Consider the following 15,752-nt stretch of genomic DNA (forward strand, 5'->3'; position numbering starts at 1 on the left):
ATGAATTGAAAAAATCTCAGAAAAAAGTTATAATAAAAAAATGATTTTTTGGGTGCCTTCCACGAACAACGCGCAGTATCCCAACACCATTACATGTTGGAGAGTTGGCATGTTTAGCAAGTTTTCTCATAGTAGAATTTTCTATAACTTTGTCATTGACATCATGACTCAATTTCGAAAGTTAGTAGAAATAAATTTTCTATCTCACTTTTAGGTGGATTAATCACAATTCAACACACATCAAAAGAAGGGGGCTTCCATTCTGAAAAAGTGTTCCTAACATACCAAATCGCTAAAATCAACTCCTAGAGCACCATTAATTAAACGCACGTTTTGGTACCATTGCGACCACTGTGCAGTCTGCAGATCGAATAGCATACATTTGTCGGATCATTCCATAGAAGTTTCCTGAGAGCGAATTGCACAAAACATCTTTGTATACGTTTTAGTCGTTCACTTTAACGGCATGGTATGATGCCTACGCTTGCACAGCGTACTCCAGACCACTTCCGATCAGGTCGCAGTAAAGTGCTTTAAGTGCGTAGAAATCATCGAAGTCCGCGATGTTCCGCTTTAAGAAACCCAGCATTCCGAAAGCCTTAGCATTTGTCGCGGAGATAACAGAAAAGTTCAACTTCCTATCGAAGAGCACTCCCAAGTCACGGATCGAGTCGATAGTTTCAGTTGTTCTTCCTTGTAGGCTGTATTCATAACATCCTGGAGTAAGCTAGCGTCTGAAACTAATTACTTTGCATTAATTAACGTTGATTTCCATTCCGTTAAACTTGCACCATTCTTGAAATATACAAATATCTTCTTGAAGCACTGCGGCGAAGCTATAAGAAAAGATTTTCAGATCGTCCTCGTATAGCAATTTGCCAGGCTTGATACGACTACAGATATCGTTAATAAATAAAATAGAAATAAGCGGTCCCATATGACTGCCTTGCGGGACACCTGTGGGTGTTCTGAATGTGCTTGAGCGCGTGTTTTTTATAGGCTCGAAGTCAGCCAGGTGGAAAATCCTAAACGTTTTAATTTCAGGATTGTGATGTTGTACAGTACTTTGTCGAAAGCTTTTGAAAAATCGATATAAATTGGTTGCACCTGATGACGCTTTTTGACGGCGGGAAACAACCTAGAAGTGGTTAGAAGTTGTTGTTCGTTTCATGACAAACCCGTGTTGATATTCCGAGATAATAAGGGATGCAGCTGCATACGTTGTAGACCAGCTTTTCGAGAACTTTAGAGAATTAGTTTAATAATGAGATGCCTTTGAAATTTTCGACATTGTTAATATTTCCAGCCTTATGGATGAAAACGATTGCAGCCTCTCTCCATGCTTTTTATAAATTGTGGCAAGAGCCACGAATCGACAGCAGTCAGAGCTTGCGATGTCGCCGGCTCGACTTACAAGTAGACGAGGGAGATTTGTTTTGTACGATGGCAATGTTTCCAAATACTTTTCTGATGGGACGGTATAGTCGCTTCTAAACACTCCGCGGACGAAATCGGCAAACGGATTCACGGAATCAGCTTGAGATTGCGCATTTGCGTTTCCCACAAAAGCTTCAGTACTACCGGATCGTTTTCTGCTACTAACGAAATTCCAAAATGTTGCAGGGTGATCACGAAGGCTATTTTGCACACAATTCAAATACGAAAGCCGGAATTTCAGGGTAGCTTCGTATTGCAGTTCTGTCTGTCGTCTGCTTTCGTATGATTTTTAGCGAAAATAACGCTTGCGTTGTTTTCGCGAGGCACTACGCAAACGGCGAATCTCAGCGTTCCACTATAGATATTTGAAATCCATCCTCATGTTGACTCGTTTCAGTGGAACCTTTTGGTGGAGTATATCATATACTTTGCTGTAGAACAACACGACTGGCTCGACAAGCTCATTACAACACATTAAGTCGGCCCAGTCGACAGTGGCAATCAGTGCGGAGATTTCGTCAAAGTTACAACGGTTAAAGTCAAAATCAAGGTCGCCAATCGAGTCAAATGGATCATCTCCAGTGTTGATACGTACATCTAGCCGCAGGACAAGCGGTTTGATAAGTTTCCGTTGGTATAGGGTAGCATTCCTTTTACGCTGCTTCCCACAAACGATCCTTATTTGTGAAATTTCGATCGAATAACTTCTTTTTAAGTACATTCCGTAAATTTTCTACGGGATTGATGACAGGAGATTGGCATGGTCCGAAATTATACTCACTTTATTATACCGAAATCATTTCTTTACATACTTTGATGTGTATTTTTGGTCAATATCTTGCTGAAACTGTCATGTAATGGCACGTTATCTTTGTCATAGGACTGCATGACATCATATAGGATGCCCATCTTTTAGCCTTGCTTTCGAATCTTGCCATTATAGTGGCGTTGCGAAGAATAGGACCTGCGCAATTCCACGAAAAGCAAGCCCCAAACCTCACTGTTCTCGCCTCCGTGCTTTACCATATTTTGCGTGTGTCGCAGATCAAACTATTTGCACTTTGGACGTTCAACGTTTCGTTGTGCATCGGAGGATAACAGGTTTACCTTTGATTCGTCCCTCCGAAGGATATTTATGATTCCTTCTGAACCAGGCCCATTAACGCTGTTGAAAAGCAAATTGCATTTTTCTTCAAAGGCTTTGGCTTCGAAATAGTGGAACCTTCTTAGCAATTCTTTCTGGAAGATTGGAATTTTACGACCTACAGCGAACTGTTCTCGGACCTACCACTTTCCCAATTTATGCTGAATTGGTTTTGGATGACGCGAATGGATCAGATTTCGCTAAAATTGCAATACGATGGTCAGCTGCTATTGATGTTTTCTTGGGTTTTTTGCGTGTTTCCTTTTTTCAATGGTTTTAAGGCATTTGTAACGAAGTTTTCGGAACGCCGCAGTGTATTCGCGATTTATTTATACGTCTTATCTTCTTGAACAAAATTTCTTAGCAAAACTCGTTCCACTTGAGTACAGTGAGATGCTCGACCCATTCTATAACAAATCTTTGACTTATTCAACATTTAAATACATTTATTAACACGCAGAATTCAAACTTTACCAAATAAAACGTATAATGGAATCATGTAAAATATTAACACGTTAATATATTTCACACACCTATTATATTGACCACACGAAAAAGCCTGTGATAGTCTTGTTTTGCATCTTGACAAAGATTGCAAATATAATCAGCGCCAACAACCCACTAGTAACTTGACAGATCCCAAGGCTTCTGTGTACGGTAGGTGTGATTGAGACTGCTGCAACTTGGTATGCGTAATTGAGAGAAAAACAAAATAATCTATCACACACCTATTTTATTGGCCAGCAGTGTATGCTTGCACACCCTTTTAGCCAAATTGATATTGTCATTATCTCATGTGCTAGGCTCGAAACTAAGATGAGCTAAATAGGGTCTGCTGCCATAATAGGCACATTATCCTATCTTGAAAAAATGTTGTTCGAAATTTAGTCGTTTTTGATGCTAGCTCACTTTTTGCCCACAATTTTATGGAGCGAGCATCTATTAGATATACAGATATAACTTAAAGGTCTAGCTGAACTTATAATGGACTCGTAGAGCGACAGATATTTCAATTGCAACCTCAAAATGTCATCCAACTAACTTCACTAACCTAAGCCATTAATCAACAGTGCACTAGTTATGTTGCATTGTATACCTACTGACTGATGTGCGATTCGTCCTTGATTCCTTTCTTTATTTCGAGGAGCTCGAATCGTGCTTTCGCTTTCGTGTTTGGTTTTGTGGTCTACCTTAAACGATTCTTTATTGCGACATCAATTTACTATCCATTTCCCATTGAACGTTCTTGAGATCCATCAAGACGGCACAGTAAAGCAAAGAATTAGTTTCCCCTGGCTATAGTAATGATAAGTGAAAGTGGGGGGAGGAAATAAATAAGTTATATAAAAAAGTTTGCTTGCGGGTTTGGGAGACATGCTCCAGGTTGGCGTGCGTGTGGGCGGTAAATCCGTTGAAATCTTGTTGAGAATCCTAAAACCGATATCAAGGCAAAACAAAATTTTATCAGCTGGTACTTTAGTTTTAGTATTACGCTTGAAGAAGACAGATCGGAAACTATAGCAGTGTGGTTGTTTGGTTTTGAATCGTTACACACTTGGAGAAATCATCGCCAGGATCAGTGTTGCTATGGCCGAGAATTCCGAATTCAAACGATTGCTCGAGAGAGAAGCAAGGAAGGAGTATCAATTGATTTTGAGGAAATGTAACGCATTCGGTAAGAGTTGCTTGAGGGAATTGCTAATTAGTTGTTTCTAGTTTCAAATATCCTAACTACATTTAACCCTCAAAAAGGCAAGCTAAAATTGTGACTTCAAGAAGCATCGCTCCTAAGGGACCATTCATAAATTACGTAACGTGTTTAGGGGAGGGAGGGGGTACGACAAGTTGTGACATGTTGTTACATATGGGGGAGGGGGACTAAGCTAGATCGTTAGGTAACATGCTTTCGCCGAACAAAAAAAAATTTTTTTTGAAGAATTTGTTACGTAATAGAGGATGGGGGGGATAAAGAAATTTGTGACAATTTGTTACATGGGGGGAGGGGGAGTCAATTTTGGCCATTTTTACCGTTACATAATTTATGAATGGTCCCTAAGACCCAATGAAATCAAAAGCCTCTTTTTTGTCGTTTTATCAGTGAGAGAATCGAAAGCCCGAAAACGCTCGATCATTTGTATTTCGAATTACAAGTTCATTGAAACTAGAGAACTGTAAATCGTCGGCCTCCGGGACCCACTTCCTTTTTGGGGATTAAATAGCATAGATGAGATGGTTTATGCAAAATTTACTCCCAAAAGGTGAAACATGGATTGAACCAATGTTTCCATCGGAGCAGAACACCTAACTTAAATTGTGTTGGCCTTTGATGTTTCAAAAACAGTCAGTAACTGGCACCAACCTGGGGCGTTAGGCAATTAATAGAATTCGCCCAAATCTATCTTTATTTGAATTAGGTGTTGTGCCGTGATTCAAAAATAGGTTCAATTCGTTTTTTTCCTTGTGCGGAGTAAGTTTTGCATACAGCTTGGTGTTTGCTTTATAAGCCAAAAACAAGTTTTTTTATATATTCAATTTTGTATTCGATTATACTGTTTACTGCCCATAAAAGCATAAGAGTCCCATATTGAAAAACAGCAAACTGAGAAAAACGCTGTTCAAGATTTTCATTGAGCCAAATGGATGGGACAACCATGTTTTGGTATTTTTTTGATATTTTCTAAACAAAAGTGGTAGTCTTATTTGTGGATTGCGATTCAGTAATGATACAGAGTACAATCAAACAGATAACTCATATTCGACAAAAATCCATATGGGACTCTTATGCTTTTATGGGCAGTTTAGTTTATATGACATTTCTAATTCAATTTATCGAGTGTTCAGCCTAAAATGGTGACTTTTCATCCGATTGTTTACATCATTCACTTTCAGAATTTTGTTCTGAATTCTTTGAAACGTTCTTCCTAGTAGCACAACAACTTGCCCAAATTAGCACTGCATATAGCATTACCGGTCTAAATAATTGTTTATAATTTAATGATTTGTTCTTTAGGTGGAGCCTAGAATTCCTGTTTATGAGAGGGTTATAAACATTTTATAGATTTGTTGCATTTTACTTACATTTTTGTCGCTAATGAAACCCAAGTATTTTACTTGATCTAACCACCTTAAATTCAAACCATTAAATTTTACAATATGGCTATTATTTGGTTTACGAGAAGCTCTCGCCTTATGCAGAAACAAAAACAATTACCCGTACAGCCTTTGCTGGCAGTTCGTAGCGCCGGCTAGTGGCAAGTTGCTACTTAAATTAGTTATTGAATTTGCGTTTCGACTTCGTCTCATCAGAATCCGACGCTAACTTTGTTAACGAATAGTCAAGTGTGATGTCCCGCAAGAAAAGAAGTTCATTTAAAGCTGATGAGAACAAATGAAATCGAAACATTTGGTTGCTACTTGCCAGTGGTATTTCATAACGACAGTTTTATTTCTTACCTTGAAAACTTTACTTGTATGTCAGTTCTCAGTTGTAGAATGTTGAAAATTCCATCGTAACCTGGAGCTTTCATGTTTTTTAACTTTTTCATGATGGATTTGATCTCACCATAGTTTGTTTCAACAATCTCGTCAAGAGACAATATTTAATTTGAAATATTTTCATATTGTTGTAAGACTTCCTTTTCAATAGCACTCACAACGTTGAGATTAAAACTATGGACGCTCGTAAGCTGCTGAGCAAGTTTTCGAGATTTTTCCTCGTTTGTAAGAAGTACCTTCCCTCAAAGCTGGAATTGGTTTCTGGGGCGTCTTAAGAACCTTAGAAAGTTTCCAGGAACATGGCTTGATTAGATCAAGTTCTCTTTCACAAAATTTTCATTTCTTAAGAGTGTGTATCTATGTGAACGTAGATCACGGAAGGAAAAAGAAGGAATGTTAGTCCGATACTGGCTTTTGCTAGAGGCCGTATATACTGCCGCGCACTACCGGAAGTATCACGGGAGGAGGACATTTTTTAGTAAGTATACTGCCCATCAAGGCATAGTAGTCCCATATGAGTTTGTGGCGAAAATGAGTTGGATAAAAAAACTAGAATCTGTTGGATTGTATTGTGTCGCCACTGACTCACAATACACAGGTAAGATTGACAGGTTTGTTTATAAAGTATCGAAGGAAATACCAAAACATAGCTGTCCCTTCTATAGTCTCAATGAACATGTAAATCTTCCCAGTGTTTTTCGAACTTGCTGTTTTTCAGTATGGGACTCTTATGGGCAGAATATGGGTCGATAAACGATATTCTGACAAGCGCGCGTTTTAACCCATTATAACCCAGGGGTTTCAAAAAGTGAGCCAAATGCAGTGATATCTTCAATTCCACCAAAAAATGTATCAAAGATTATGGGAAAAATAAAATCACCGCTTAAAATGGTTCTGAGAATGAAAATATCTCGCGCAAAAAATTTCGTACGCTTAAATAAAAACAACAAATTTTAAGTTGTTTGACATATTTCTTCGAATTTTCTGATAGACAACACTTCTTTTACACCTGTAGGAACGTTTTGTCACATAATGGAATTATTAGCACGAATTCCAACAATAAAATTCTATTAAATGTATTGCTTACTTTTCAGCCGCCATTTGCCCCAACTATACACGGTTCAAAAATGTAAACAAAATTATAGAAAATGGCAGTTGTCTTGTTTCACAATGAAATATGAGGTGTAATGATCCCATTAGTGCAATAATAAAGCAGTTAGATGCCAAAATTCTGCAGTAAATACGCGTTAAACGATTGATAGTTCTGCGAATGAAATTTCATACGCTAGGATATAATGGGTTAAGATGTTTCAAGTCGGGCGCGCGGTCACCAGAAGACATAATGAGCGCCCGAAATCACCATTGAGAAATATTGAAACGACGAGAAAGTCTAGACAAAATTTATTTTTACCTTTGAATAACCATAGAGCGAATTAGTTTCGAGGGAATAAGATGAAGCATGCAGCTCGCTCCTTATTAGGTTTTACACCAACCGACATAACCCCACAAAATGAGCCGGATGAACTTCGTTTGACAATTCTCGGTGGTTTGTTTACATGGGAGTTACGTGAGTTCGAATGTAACAGATGAGCACCCGTTGCACTCCCACTCACGCAATTAACAAAGTAAACAAACCACCGAGAATTGTCAAACATGAACTTTATTCATCATAAGTTCATTCGTGTCGTCATCTTATAGAACTCAATAGAAAAGTGGTCCTGATTGATGGGTTACTGGGATTGGAATGAGTTATTTATTTCTAATTTTCGGTATACACCGTACAGACACCTTTTAAAACTAAATATTTCTTATTAATAACTTATATCTATGCTATGCTTGGAAATGTTAATATCAAGAAGTTTCGTTAAAGCTGCGGCAACATATTTCCAGTGAATTCTATTATACGTATGCGTCTGGGGACCCACAACAGAGTGGGGTTACGAAGAACACGGGTAGGTACATACAAATTAATGCCCGAGAGGAGATCTGGACTGTCGATATTACCTGACAGCAAGTCGAGAACAAAAACTCTGCAGGAAGTTACGGCGAGTCGCCACAGTCCACAGTGGTCGCAATGGTACCAAAACGTGCGTTTAATTAATGGTGCTCTAGGAGTTGATTTTAGCCATTTGGTATGTTAGGAACACTTTTTCAAAAAGGAAGCCCCCTTCTTTTGATGTGTGTTGAATTGTGATTAATCCACAAATAAATTTTGAATTGAAATTGAATAAATCGCAATTTTGAGATTACAGAAACTGAGAGTTCTGAATTCATATGTCTACACTGATACTTCCAATGATTTTTTGACATCTTTGACGAATAGAAAAAATCACCATAAAAGGTTATGTTGAAAAAGTCACACTTATTTTGTTACAAAATACAAAACATGCAATGTTGGAAGGTAATTTTTACATACAGGCCAGTGGATGCCCGTTGTGACTAGTATTTTTTCTTGGAGTACTTTCCACTGTCTTTCTCATAGAATCGAAATGTCTTCCGCATATTTCCACATCTCCTAGTAATTGACGTTCAAAATGGCGGTATTTTTAACCTACTTTATTCAATAACTCTTAAGTTTTGGAATAAAAAATGTTGATGTCTTCGACAAATATCTGTAGTTTCGCAATTCCAACAATTTCTCAGAACATTTAATGAATTGAAAAAATCTCAGAAAAAAGTTATAATAAAAAAATGATTTTTTGGGTGCCTTCCACGAACAACGCGCAGTATCCCAACACCATTACATGTTGGAGAGTTGGCATGTTTAGCAAGTTTTCTCATAGTAGAATTTTCTATAACTTTGTCATTGACATCATGACTCAATTTCGAAAGTTAGTAGAAATAAATTTTCTATCTCACTTTTAGGTGGATTAATCACAATTCAACACACATCAAAAGAAGGGGGCTTCCATTCTGAAAAAGTGTTCCTAACATACCAAATCGCTAAAATCAACTCCTAGAGCACCATTAATTAAACGCACGTTTTGGTACCATTGCGACCACTGTGCAGTCTGCAGATCGAATAGCATACATTTGTCGGATCATTCCATAGAAGTTTCCTGAGAGCGAATTGCACAAAACATCTTTGTATACGTTTTAGTCGTTCACTTTAACGGCATGGTATGATGCCTACGCTTGCACAGCGTACTCCAGACCACTTCCGATCAGGTCGCAGTAAAGTGCTTTAAGTGCGTAGAAATCATCGAAGTCCGCGATGTTCCGCTTTAAGAAACCCAGCATTCCGAAAGCCTTAGCATTTGTCGCGGAGATAACAGAAAAGTTCAACTTCCTATCGAAGAGCACTCCCAAGTCACGGATCGAGTCGATAGTTTCAGTTGTTCTTCCTTGTAGGCTGTATTCATAACATCCTGGAGTAAGCTAGCGTCTGAAACTAATTACTTTGCATTAATTAACGTTGATTTCCATTCCGTTAAACTTGCACCATTCTTGAAATATACAAATATCTTCTTGAAGCACTGCGGCGAAGCTATAAGAAAAGATTTTCAGATCGTCCTCGTATAGCAATTTGCCAGGCTTGATACGACTACAGATATCGTTAATAAATAAAATAGAAATAAGCGGTCCCATATGACTGCCTTGCGGGACACCTGTGGGTGTTCTGAATGTGCTTGAGCGCGTGTTTTTTATAGGCTCGAAGTCAGCCAGGTGGAAAATCCTAAACGTTTTAATTTCAGGATTGTGATGTTGTACAGTACTTTGTCGAAAGCTTTTGAAAAATCGATATAAATTGGTTGCACCTGATGACGCTTTTTGACGGCGGGAAACAACCTAGAAGTGGTTAGAAGTTGTTGTTCGTTTCATGACAAACCCGTGTTGATATTCCGAGATAATAAGGGATGCAGCTGCATACGTTGTAGACCAGCTTTTCGAGAACTTTAGAGAATTAGTTTAATAATGAGATGCCTTTGAAATTTTCGACATTGTTAATATTTCCAGCCTTATGGATGAAAACGATTGCAGCCTCTCTCCATGCTTTTTATAAATTGTGGCAAGAGCCACGAATCGACAGCAGTCAGAGCTTGCGATGTCGCCGGCTCGACTTACAAGTAGACGAGGGAGATTTGTTTTGTACGATGGCAATGTTTCCAAATACTTTTCTGATGGGACGGTATAGTCGCTTCTAAACACTCCGCGGACGAAATCGGCAAACGGATTCACGGAATCAGCTTGAGATTGCGCATTTGCGTTTCCCACAAAAGCTTCAGTACTACCGGATCGTTTTCTGCTACTAACGAAATTCCAAAATGTTGCAGGGTGATCACGAAGGCTATTTTGCACACAATTCAAATACGAAAGCCGGAATTTCAGGGTAGCTTCGTATTGCAGTTCTGTCTGTCGTCTGCTTTCGTATGATTTTTAGCGAAAATAACGCTTGCGTTGTTTTCGCGAGGCACTACGCAAACGGCGAATCTCAGCGTTCCACTATAGATATTTGAAATCCATCCTCATGTTGACTCGTTTCAGTGGAACCTTTTGGTGGAGTATATCATATACTTTGCTGTAGAACAACACGACTGGCTCGACAAGCTCATTACAACACATTAAGTCGGCCCAGTCGACAGTGGCAATCAGTGCGGAGATTTCGTCAAAGTTACAACGGTTAAAGTCAAAATCAAGGTCGCCAATCGAGTCAAATGGATCATCTCCAGTGTTGATACGTACATCTAGCCGCAGGACAAGCGGTTTGTGGTGAGAATCGACTTTGAGAATAGCAGTTGGAGGTTCAAAGAGCTCTGATATCCGAGTTGTTTACGAACGTAAGATCCCGTTCACACTCGTCAGTGAGCAAATCTGGACCGCCTGCAACCATAGACTCCGTTACGGCTATTTCTGTTCCGATGAGGCATTAGGCATTTTAGATCCTTATCGAACGACCACTGAAGGCGTGGAAGATTGTAATCCCCAAAAACAGTGTCGGTGCTGCTAACATTGTTTGAATTGCTTTGAACGGCATTAGCGCGCGTGTGATGCAAATCCGGATCACTATTTGGCCTTAAATAAACACAACTAGTATATGCAGATTCATTCGGGATTTGCTCCAAGTGTTCTATTCCTGACAAACTTAGCAGCGAACCTGCGAGGTTGTTCTTTACCGCTATTAGAACGCCGCCACCTCGGCACTGATAACTGGTTGTTGAGTTGCGGTCGCCGCGGTATATTACGTTGTTCGACGAGAGTTCAGCGTTTAAGATGTCTTCGCGTTGCCAAGATTCCGTTAGGACAATGATCTGTTTTAGTGTTCATTCCTCTCACGTTCTGGTGGTAAACATAAAGAAACTGCTCGAAATGTGCAACAACTTCGGGAACAGGTAATACAGAAAGTAAATCAGGCGATGTAACTAGTTGGGAGGGACGGCGCAGAACAGTGGAGGTTGGTGTTGGTGAATCGGGTGCATTTGGTTTCCAAAAAACCTTTCTGGAATCCGACTTCTTTTCGAACTCACGATAAGCAATCCCAACTGGCCATGTAGACGCCGTCATAGTCTTAGCTTTAGAATCCGTGGGCATACCAACTTTGAAGGAGACAAAATTCCGCATTCTAGGATCTCTGGCACGAGGGACCAATTTAACGACAGTGATGGTGGTTTTGAAAAAGTGACGGTGATTTTTGGTCACACCACCTTGCTGTGCTGGGACACGCAACACAACTGCGTAATGAAAAAATCAAAGCAACTTTTTGAAAAGCACCATTCCGCTCGGTCAGTTTTTCCACGAACTATTTTGCATAATTTGAATCGTGATAATCTGATAAATCGACTGATTTTTTCTCTGTTTATTTAACACGGCTCAACCCGTTAGCATAACTTGTTGACGCAGCTTGCTGCTGCGTGTTGAGATTCGTTTCCTTGGCGGTAAAAAGTTGTTCGCCTGAGGGTCATTTGGTCTGCCTTTTTTCTCGTTATCGTACTCGTCCATATCCTCATCTGTGCTACTCGCATGCTGTTCACGATCGGTTGTTCTGGTTTGTGCTTTAATCGTATGGGTCGCTATTGTGTGTCCGTTCTCTTCTGATTTCGCTTCATTGTTGTTGTTGCTGGTTGTTGGCTTAGAGACATTAAACGCGATCGTTGTAGAATTCATGTTTGTTGCTTCTTGATCCGGAGAAGCTGGTTTTGCAGCTGTTAGTGGTTTAGCGTAAGATGGTTGTGTGCTGATTTCATTTGGATTTGAGTTTTCCTTAACAGTTTCTACGCAAGGTTTTCCGAGGTGCAGCTTCTTCGTGCAGAACTGGCACGTAGGAATTTGCCCTGGGTACGTGACTAGTGATGTCTGTTGAATGAGAGCATCGTCCCTTCCTAACACTGTGAAGCTTAAGTAAGAGGGAATTGGCTTGGTCACATGCATTCTCACCACACGAACACCGTTAGGGATGCCCGGGAAAAAATTCCTCCATGTATCATGTGTTACGGAGTCTACTTCTCCGTATTTTTGCAAGCATTTTTTAATCGCGCCGTCAGGGGTACGCGTAGCCAAATCATGGGCCCAAACTTCTACAGCGCCGTTCTCGATGTATACGGGAATGCTATATTTAACATTGCCGCATTCGGCGGTGTGCTGCATGTTGTTTCGCGAGGCGAATGACTCAGCTTGGTTAATGTTGTTGAACGAAATCAGCACGCAATGTTTGATATGATGCATTTATAGGGTTTTCACTTCAGCCAGATTGAGTTCCATCTGCACTTTTAATAACTGTTCCACTTCCCGAATGGCTGGTCTTACGGGGCATTTTGAAAAATCAACAGCAACACAGTTCGGCCGCATCTGTGTTGCTTTTTGCTGGGCACTGTCACTCATCACTAAATCGCACAGTGGGTATAGGCTATTGTTATATGGACTGCTTGTGTGATAGGAACCGATTGATTTTTAGGTAGAATTGACTGTTTCACTTGCGCGGGATGATTTTTTGCTTCTGCTCAGGGCGAGATATGAAGACAAACTGAAAAAAAATCGACTGATGATCTTTTAGAGTTTAATAAATGTTTTATATGAATAAATCGGCGGCAAAACTGTGCACAAATTTTTCTATGCATACTACCAAACGTTCAATTCTTACACATGCTCAAAGAAAGTAACTTGAGCCTTAATACCGTCATGTCTAACTTATATGCTATAAATCACTATTTGAGGCAGTACTATGCGGAAACTCTGCCTCCGGGAATAACACCAAAAGCCAGCAATAAATAAATTGTTCTACCTTCCCATCATGTACAGTACAAAAGCAATCAGTAAATTAAATAAACAATTCTTTCTACCATATTGTTTCTTACCCGATGCACAAAACCTACAGTATATAGTTACCTCCGGCTGCGTAGTCAAAGCCACAGAAATAGTGCCAGTATTACGGGAAAACACAACTCAGATTTATTCGTATAAAATCTGTAGTCCACGATGTGGCACAGTTACAAAAAGTGAAAACGGAGTTTAATGTCAAGGCCACATACAGCTACACCATGTCCGTTACTGTGTACTAGTCACGTTGAGAAGTTTAGCAGACAGAAAACTTAATTGCGAAGAACAACATGTAACACCAAATCGAACATGATAACGTTATAACCACTGTATACATAGATGACTATACAATCGATGTACGTTCGCACATCTTAGCATCGCGCACCAAACAAGACCACAGTAAAAGATTCATGTAGGATAACGAAGAAGGGGCGTTACAAACAATACTTGGAGAAACCTTTTCACTGACGTTCACATCTGACTGGTATCCTAAGGAGGAAAATGCATTAACTATATGAATATAACATTTTACTCTCGGGTCAGATATGCGCCAACCGTTAAGAAAAATCAACCTAGTACAATCAACGTTAATAAACAGCCTTCGACATACGCTTTACAAAATAACTGATGCAATTTGTTTCTCGAAACCTACAGCCAGTTTCAAGTGAGCAGCAACAAGGATTACGTCAAGTGCCTCCAAACCAAAAACCAGTAAAACCAATAAAGAAGCAAACGTCGATGAAGACAGATATACGACAGATATAGCGACTCTTAAGAACAAAAAACAAATTATTGTGAACATCAAGTAAACAGTAGCGATGGCTACATGGACGTGTACGATGGCGTGAGAAAAGACAGACTGGTTGATCTACAAGTTGCGATGCACAATACATCTAATGCTTCACTGGCATGGCAAAATATCTACACTAACAGGATCCATCAGACAAGAATTGCATTCGTCATATTTGTTTGTATTTTTAACACATTGTATAACATAAAAGACCGACGGCTCAATCAAACTAACTCATGGAGCAGTGTCAAATAAACTAATTAAAAACAACAGAGGGTCGAAATTGGCAACTAACTGAACAAATTCAAATGATTTCATACCCCTTAGCTAAACATTTTTAAGCTAAGAAAACTACATGATGACGTTTTGAACCAAACTACGGAATACTACTTGGATCTAGATGTGTACAAAAGTTGAAAATTTGGGAGAAAAATTACCTTTGAAGGGCATTCGTGCATTCTATCCTACATAGTTACATACAAAATTGTTCTGCACATTTCCGATCAGATCAGATCCGCAAAAAACTAGTTATTAGGCATCTATAAACTTAAAACATAATATAAGATGGATCTAATAAAACCACGAAACCCCCAAAGGATCCTTAACACCGATATATGACAATCACCTCTCTATTTCTCTATCTTTCACTCTCTCTATAATTACTAACTGTCCTAACCGACCCGGAAACCGATCTAATCTTCAGTCAATTTTCAGGTTTCGACTACGTAATTCAACGACCGCCACAGGCAAAAATCTGCTTCGGTTCCACTATTCAGCGGGAAGCTGTCCCGCTGCGGGGCCCGGCAAAAAGTGCCATCATGCGTCGCACAATGAGCGAACCGACAGGGGAAAATCTAGCGCCCGGAACGTACGACATCACCTACTATAGGGATCATTCTCATCCGGTTCTCAAATTAGGGTGCAGCATTCGTGGTTACGGACCTCTGTCTGCGACGTCTATTAGGTTTAAAATTGACGATGTCAGTCATATTCCAGCGGTAGGGGAATACGATACGATAAAGAAGCCACCGGTTAAACAATGCTACAGTCCGTTCGGGGCAACCGTACCCCGTTGGGTTAAAATAAAATATCCAGCTATTCCAGGGCCAGGAACGTACATACAGAAAAAACGCAAAGAAATTCGAATGCATTCATTTGGGAGTAAAATTAAAATAATACCTGCTACAAGTACTGTGTGTAAAACGGAAAACTTTGACAAATGCTACCGCTGTGATCAGAAACCAGAGGTCGACTACTGGAAGAATGCAAAAACCGAACGGAGCTTGTGTCGAAACTGTATGCAGAAAGAGGTTGATGAAGCAAAGTATCACTCGAAAACCAAATCTGTTATGGTCAAGCGTTTGGCAACTTTGAGAGCGTTCCAAGTGAGTTTTAAAATGACGAAATTAGTCCAAACATTCCTAAACACATTGTACTGTTTTCAGCGTGTTCGTCACTGCTCATATTATCACACACATGATAAAACTACGGCAGCTGTCCAGTTTGCAAGTAACCGTGACTTGAAGCAGAAATTCAGAGTTGAAAATTATTTGTCGATGTTTGAATAAACCTACTGTTACTTAATTACTCCAATGAGGTACTTTTCTCTTTTATCTATTAAGTCGAATCTTCCCT

General features: G+C 39.6%; 1 protein-coding gene across 1 annotated transcript; it reads left to right on the top strand.

Moving 5' to 3' along the window:
- The first annotated feature begins 4,151 nt into the window (after positions 1-4,151).
- Positions 4,152-15,685, top strand: LOC131692825 (uncharacterized). The gene is made up of 3 exons (XM_058980114.1): positions 4,152-4,256; positions 14,832-15,502; positions 15,563-15,685. The coding sequence occupies exons 1-3, from the start codon at positions 4,169-4,171 to the stop codon at positions 15,683-15,685; spliced, it is 882 nt and encodes a 293-aa protein (XP_058836097.1). The 5' UTR covers positions 4,152-4,168.
- Positions 15,686-15,752: the final 67 nt, after the last annotated feature.

The sequence above is a fragment of the Topomyia yanbarensis genome, chromosome 3, assembly GCF_030247195.1.
Source record: "Topomyia yanbarensis strain Yona2022 chromosome 3, ASM3024719v1, whole genome shotgun sequence".
Taxonomy (NCBI): domain Eukaryota; kingdom Metazoa; phylum Arthropoda; class Insecta; order Diptera; family Culicidae; genus Topomyia; species Topomyia yanbarensis.

Bases quoted from the DNA above. Each gene is read 5' to 3' on its own strand.
- LOC131692825 (XM_058980114.1), top strand. From the start codon at position 4,169: ATGGCCGAGAATTCCGAATTCAAACGATTGCTCGAGAGAGAAGCAAGG. The intron at 4,257-14,831 runs GTAAGAGTTGCT...GTCAATTTTCAG, and splicing joins GAGGAAATGTAACGCATTCG to GTTTCGACTACGTAATTCAA. The intron at 15,503-15,562 runs GTGAGTTTTAAA...TACTGTTTTCAG, and splicing joins CAACTTTGAGAGCGTTCCAA to CGTGTTCGTCACTGCTCATA.